The sequence below is a fragment of the Diuraphis noxia genome, unplaced genomic scaffold, assembly GCF_037042655.1.
Source record: "Diuraphis noxia isolate RWA-SAM2 unplaced genomic scaffold, SU_Dnox_SAM2 contig0004, whole genome shotgun sequence".
NCBI classification, from domain to species: domain Eukaryota; kingdom Metazoa; phylum Arthropoda; class Insecta; order Hemiptera; family Aphididae; genus Diuraphis; species Diuraphis noxia.
Window position 1 is genome coordinate 42,116,468 of NW_028301714.1, and position 6,293 is coordinate 42,122,760.

A 6,293-nucleotide genomic window follows, 5' to 3' on the forward strand; every position below is an offset into this window, starting at 1 on the left:
TGTTCTTACAATTATTTTTATTTATAAAAATTGTTTATATGGGTGTATTTATGGATACATAAATAAGTTATACTCCTAAAATAGTTTTAACTGGTTATAAATTTGGAGGGGGGGGAGTAAGCAGCTAAAATGTTCTGCTCCATAGCAGCATTGGAACTTAACCCGGCTCTGGTCATAACTCATTAGGTATTCATTATAAACCATTTTATAGAGTCCCAATAGTTCCTTAATTAACTTACAACAGTTGAGTCTGTAACTTCCTCTTGTAAGCTGTAACCTATTTAATTACATGTTTAAACTTCAAACCACTAAACTTTATGACAGGAATTTGTGCAATTTTGTCAATCATATTTTGTTTAAATAACTTACCTACTTGGTTGAATACTTAATTGACGTTTTTCAACAGTAAAATATCAAAATTACAAAATGGTAGAGAACTACCAAATGTTTTGGTATAATATCCTATTTTATTCTTGTAAAAAAAACTATTTAACAATTATAAACCTAATCTAACTTTTTTTTCCACAGTGATGTATTATTTCTCTTCTTAAATATCAGTAAATCTTTTTAATACATAATAATATATACAACTAGAGTTTAAATAAGGATTGTTTTTAGGTACCTAGTCGCATATAATGTTAAATTCCTATTTTAAAATCAAATGATTTAAAAAACTTTTTTACTCTAACTCTTGATACCCATCCAAAAGAACAAATTTTACTAAAATAAATTTTATAATTTAATATTTTTTTTAAATTAGTAAGGTACACTGAAAACAATTATAAAACAAAATATAGATTATCATTAAACTGTTACTCTCTAGGCTCTACTCAAGTCTATTAAAATATATTAAGTAGATAGGCACAAGAATATAATTATCTAATTAAATAAAAACACAAACCATTAATAAAAAGATAAACCATATAATAATTAATTTATTGGTGTGTTGGCAAATATATTTTACATAATTAATCATAGAAGTTTTATTTTTTATTTTTTTTAGCAAGCTTGTTAATTTCATGTGCTTGATTCGCACCCCAACTGTAGATTTGCTTAACTTTATTACGCCTCTCCACATCACTAAAATATAATAACAATATTAATAGAGAACAAAATACAATTTATCAGCAATGATTAAGAATAAAAATATTTTTCATACCTTTTAGTCTGTTCATGGTACTTGAGTTTAGACAAGAAACTATTATCTTTCCTAATTTCACGAACAGCAGATTTCATTTCACGTTTATATCGATGCAAGAGTTTTGATCTCTCAGCTTTTTCTTTAGACTCAGTTTTGAATGTACGGCCATCGTATCTATTAATAAAGATTGTTAAAAATAATATGTTCAACTATTATATTACTGATTATTGAAACATACATTTTTTGAATTCTTGGTTCATACAAGCGAAGTGCTTTTGGTCTATTAGATATTGTCTGAAGTTTTTCTAATTTTTTATCGATCATTTGTAATTGCAGCTTTGTTTTATCAATTTGTGCATTCATTTCTTCAGAATTGATCTAAGAAAATACAATTAAAAATATATTATAGGTGCTTATAATTTTGGCTTTAAAAAAGAATGCATTTTCTTTTTAAGCACTTAATATAACAAATTGCAACCCTTGATACAGTATACCTAGATATACTTGAAAAATACTATTAAAATACTTAGTAGATTATAAACATTGTAATCACTAATAAATAGAATATATTTTTACTGAACAAAATATTAAAATTTAACAATACATAATATTACTTAAAAAAAAAGTCCCCTCATTATATATTCTTTCTCAGTCATAGTCTCTCATTTAAATTTATCTACTCTGTTCTGCATTTCTTTACATTATCTCTCCTCTGGGTATCAAAGAAATTAACTTTGATACGTCTCATAATTTTTTATTGTGTTTAATTTTTCTGTTCTTAGATACACTTCTCTCGATATTATTCTTCATACTTTATCTTAATCTCAAGTATTACATAATTAATTTCACACATGCTTCTAAATTACAATTTTTTTTAAATATACAATTATAAATTGTTGAGTTTATAATAATATGTAGTAATAAACTATTAAATTGTTGATAGTGTTAGAATTAATAAAAATAATAAATCTGAGATAACCTTTAATGTAGCTATAATCGACAAATGGGGTGCCCAAATTTCATTAACACTAGGTATATCTTCACATAATTTGTTAAACCTAAATACCAAATCTAATATGACATATAATGAAGTCATTTTAAATTCAGTATCTATATTTTTTTCACTGAATATTTCATTTATGCTCAATGTTTTTGACCATTTTGTTTGAGCTTTGTTATTTTCTATAGTTAGTATTTTCATATTAGGCTTGAATTGTTGTACATAACTAATAGAACTGTTCTCAGTAGCCATTAATAACATTCCTCGTAACATATTTACTACTTCAGGTATGTATCTCTTGGACAACTGAACATACTAAACATAATACAAAAGATTAAAACGTTAATCAAAACTAACTATTAGATATAACTTCATTATTGTTTAATTAAGTTTATTTTTAAGAACCATTCTTACTTCTAGTAAAATTGTTGTTAACAATAAACATGATGCAACATCTGAACGTTTTTTAATTTTGGTTTGAGATAAAATCTCACTTGCTATCATAACAGCATACGTACAAACTGGATGATAATAGTCAGACGTGGGAAACAATAAAGGAACCAATTTTAAAAAAATCAACTAAAAAAAAACCAAAATAATTTATATGTAACAAAATTTAAATTATATTCATATTACCATATCTGAAGTTGTCTGTTTTAGAGATGAATCAACAAAATCGGTATGTTTTTCTTTCAATACTTCAATTAAACATTTGGCCGCATATTCTGGAAAAAACTGTGTTAGTTCATACAGATGTGGAGCTAATAAATTAAGTATCTTCCAACCATCCTAAAAAGTACAAAACATAATAAATATAAAAAACTGCAATTTTTTTAATTGAAGAGTATAACATATAACACTCACTATAGAACAAGAATTATCATTTAAATGTTGAAAAAGATAAGGATACAGCCGCTGTAAATTTGACCTGTTATCATTGCCTAAGCTTGGATGATTTACTTTGATCATTCGCTCAATAATTACAGTTTGCTCTGTAATAGATCTATCTTCCAATAATTCTTGAAATCCTTCATATAATTCAGGAACTGAAATTTAAATATACATTTTATTTAGTTATTTTTCTAGTTGAGTTATTATGGGTATTTTTACTTTTAGATAATTTTAACAGTTTTCCAACAAAATATACATAATATTGAAGTCATTATTGGAAAAAATTTAAATAATTAATAAAAAATATCATAAATGAAGAACTATAAATATTATTTAGGATAGCATTCTAAAATCTAGATAATAGATGTACTTTTTAACACCGGTTGTAGTTTGCGCATCACTATTGTTAATTCTGACCTTTTTTGTAAGGCAATAACGCATTGTTCAATGTTAGAGTTATAAATCAATTGCACATTGACTGTTTAAAAGGTCCTACATCATTTTTACATCAATATTATTTAACAACAGAAATCAAAAAAAGTGTACACCCCCGAAACGCAATTTGTTTTCTAACTTTGATCTTAAAATTACTAAATAATACTCACATAATATTAAATTTTTAAATATTACAAAGCTATAATGTGATACCAAGTATAAATGTAATGGTGTAGAGTTAAAATTTCAAGTTTTTAATGAATTTTGTCAACATTTAAACAATAAATATTTATGCATTTTTACTATTTTTATTTTTATGTTTAAAAATCTTAAATTATTCATTCTCTAATATTGATTATTATACATCATGTAGTGCTTTTTTTGTACCCTTATATTATTCAGAATATTGATTGGCATTTAATTGATGTATGATAATTTAATGCAGGTTAACAGACAATGCACAAAAAATAATCCATCAATGATGCAAACGATGTACAATATTTTGGGACAAGTAAACAGACAATGCACATATTATAATATATCGCCCTTTATAAACATTACCTATAAAAGTATAAGGTAATTGTTGTCTTGCTTCATCCATTAAAACTTTTTTTTCTTTCAATTTTTTAACAAATAATTTGGTTGATTTATTTTTATCTGTATTTGTGGTGGATGTATTTGTTTCTTCATCATTGGAACTCACATCATCTTCTTTAAGATCACTCATATCATTATTTAAATTGTTTTCATTTTCACTATCATCCTCTACTTCTTCATCTGATACCATTTCGTCATCGTCTTCATTTTCATCAATATTTTCCTCATCATTCAAGCCTAGAAAATTATTATATATTATTAAGATATTAAATAAAATTAAAATAAATGTTTAAATCAATTATTATTAATTTATAATTAGGTAATGATAATGTATAAAACAAAAATATTACACTATGTTATAATTTATAAGTAATGCTATGTATGCCAGACATAAGACATCTTAGACAACTAAATCTAACCAACCATAGTCAGAAGTCTAGACACAGTGAACAATTTTATTCATAAAATGTAAGTATATTTTACCGTTTTGTTCTTCATTTACAGAAATTAAATCAGTGTTTAGAGGTTTTCCTTCAGAGTTGTAGGCTAAAGGCTGTATCTCATCGTCACCAAAATCAAACCTAAACATAAGTTATATTACTATGAAAATAATAATCCTAAAGCCATTAAAATGTAATAAAAAACATAATATTATATACCCATCGTCCAAATCGTCAGCACTCCTATGTTTCACAATACCATCATCTTCAAATCCTTTCATTCTTTTTAATCTTTCAGATTCTAATTTCTCTAGTCGTTCTTTTTCTTCTTTAGCAATTTCTTCTTCAGATTTTAATTTATCACTAGCCTACCAGATAAATAAATATAGAAGATAAACGTTGTTAAAACTATTAAAATTAAAATTAAATATTTTACCATTCCTCTACGGTCAAATTTTAATGATCTCATTAAAACATCATAAGAATTTTTATCAACTTTCTTTTTAGCAGGAGGTTCGTCTTCAATATCTTGTTCGCCTCGATTCTTAGTAGGTACAACAGGCATGAGTTCCTTCCAATCTTTATCCAACTGTTCAGTCAGCTCATTTGTTTCTTGTTTAAGTTGCTTTTTTTCATACTTTCTCAATTTAGATTCGGCTATCAATTTATCAATCAAATCACGATGGCTTGTTTCGCCCTCACCAGCTCGACTTAAGACACCTCCACCAAAATGCGCTTTCTCAACAAACTCGGCTAAATAAAATTATACACTATTCATAAAATAAAATACAAAAGATATGCAATAAAAAGTAAACAGTAAAAATAAATAAATGTATTCAGAACCTGCTAGCTTTCCACCATTGCGATCATCATCTGAATCAGAATCATCATCACTCATAGGCTTTTCAAATTTTTCAATGGTAGATAATGATTGACCATGATGAGTAAGATCCTCTTCTTCACCCAAGTTATACTTCATTTTCTTTTAAAAATATAATTATTTATAATAAATAATTATTACTATCATGATTATAAAAATAACAATTATACATAAATATATATACTTTTTGAGCTTTAACTCTGCTTGCAGTAAATCGGGCAATAACACGATCATCAGCTGTCATTGCTCGATTTTTTTCACCAATTCGACGATCAACAAATTTGTTTGATTTATCTTTAAGTTTGTACTCAAGCAATAATGATTTTTTTCTCTGAAATTAAAACATATGATGATTCTAAATGCATTTTGACACAAAAATTCTTATATACCTTTTGAATAGACTTCGATCGAGCAACGCCAGGTTTACCCACTTCATTTTTGGATTTACGACCTAATATCGTGAACTTCTTATTGTTGATGTGTAGCTCAAATGGATTAAGTTGTTTTTCTTTATTTTTTTTAACTTTCATCTTACAGTATTTGTAAATTGAACAGTATTAAATTGCCAACTTATTCAAATATTCAAAACTCAAAAGTTAAAACTCAGTAACTCACGTGTTATTGTGTTGTGTTAAGAATTAATTTTATCATATTATATTGATGATTATGATGATAAAATTATTTATAAAAAATAACAATAGTATGAGTTATCATAACGTTGATAACGTATTTTTTTAATCTTGGAAAAATGTGATAAGATGGAAGAAACCGGATCACTATCTTTTGTACCATAAAATGGTTATTTCAAGGTCAATTTAGTCGAATATTTGTTCCATTTCCATAAAACATAATCTTTTAGATTCTGAGCGGAGCGAAGAATGTATTGATTTTACCATGATGTGTGTTGTT

General features: G+C 25.9%; 1 protein-coding gene across 2 annotated transcripts; it reads right to left on the bottom strand.

Moving 5' to 3' along the window:
- Positions 1-903: 903 nt before the first annotated feature.
- Positions 904-6,029, bottom strand: l(3)07882 (Nucleolar protein 14 homolog l(3)07882). 2 transcript variants are annotated; one of them, XM_015516778.2, is made up of 14 exons: positions 5,774-6,028; positions 5,569-5,715; positions 5,348-5,486; positions 4,941-5,257; positions 4,724-4,872; positions 4,548-4,645; positions 4,029-4,301; positions 3,006-3,187; positions 2,778-2,930; positions 2,556-2,720; positions 2,121-2,456; positions 1,380-1,519; positions 1,160-1,315; positions 904-1,080 (listed from the first exon to the last, which is right to left on the bottom strand). In XM_015516778.2, the coding sequence occupies exons 1-14, from the start codon at positions 5,912-5,914 to the stop codon at positions 984-986; spliced, it is 2,493 nt and encodes an 830-aa protein (XP_015372264.2). In that variant the 5' UTR covers positions 5,915-6,028; the 3' UTR covers positions 904-983. The 2 variants fall into 2 exon arrangements, with proteins under 2 accessions (XP_015372264.2, XP_089083362.1); XM_089227236.1 differs by lacking the exon at positions 2,121-2,456 and having other exon boundaries at positions 5,774-6,029.
- Positions 6,030-6,293: the final 264 nt, after the last annotated feature.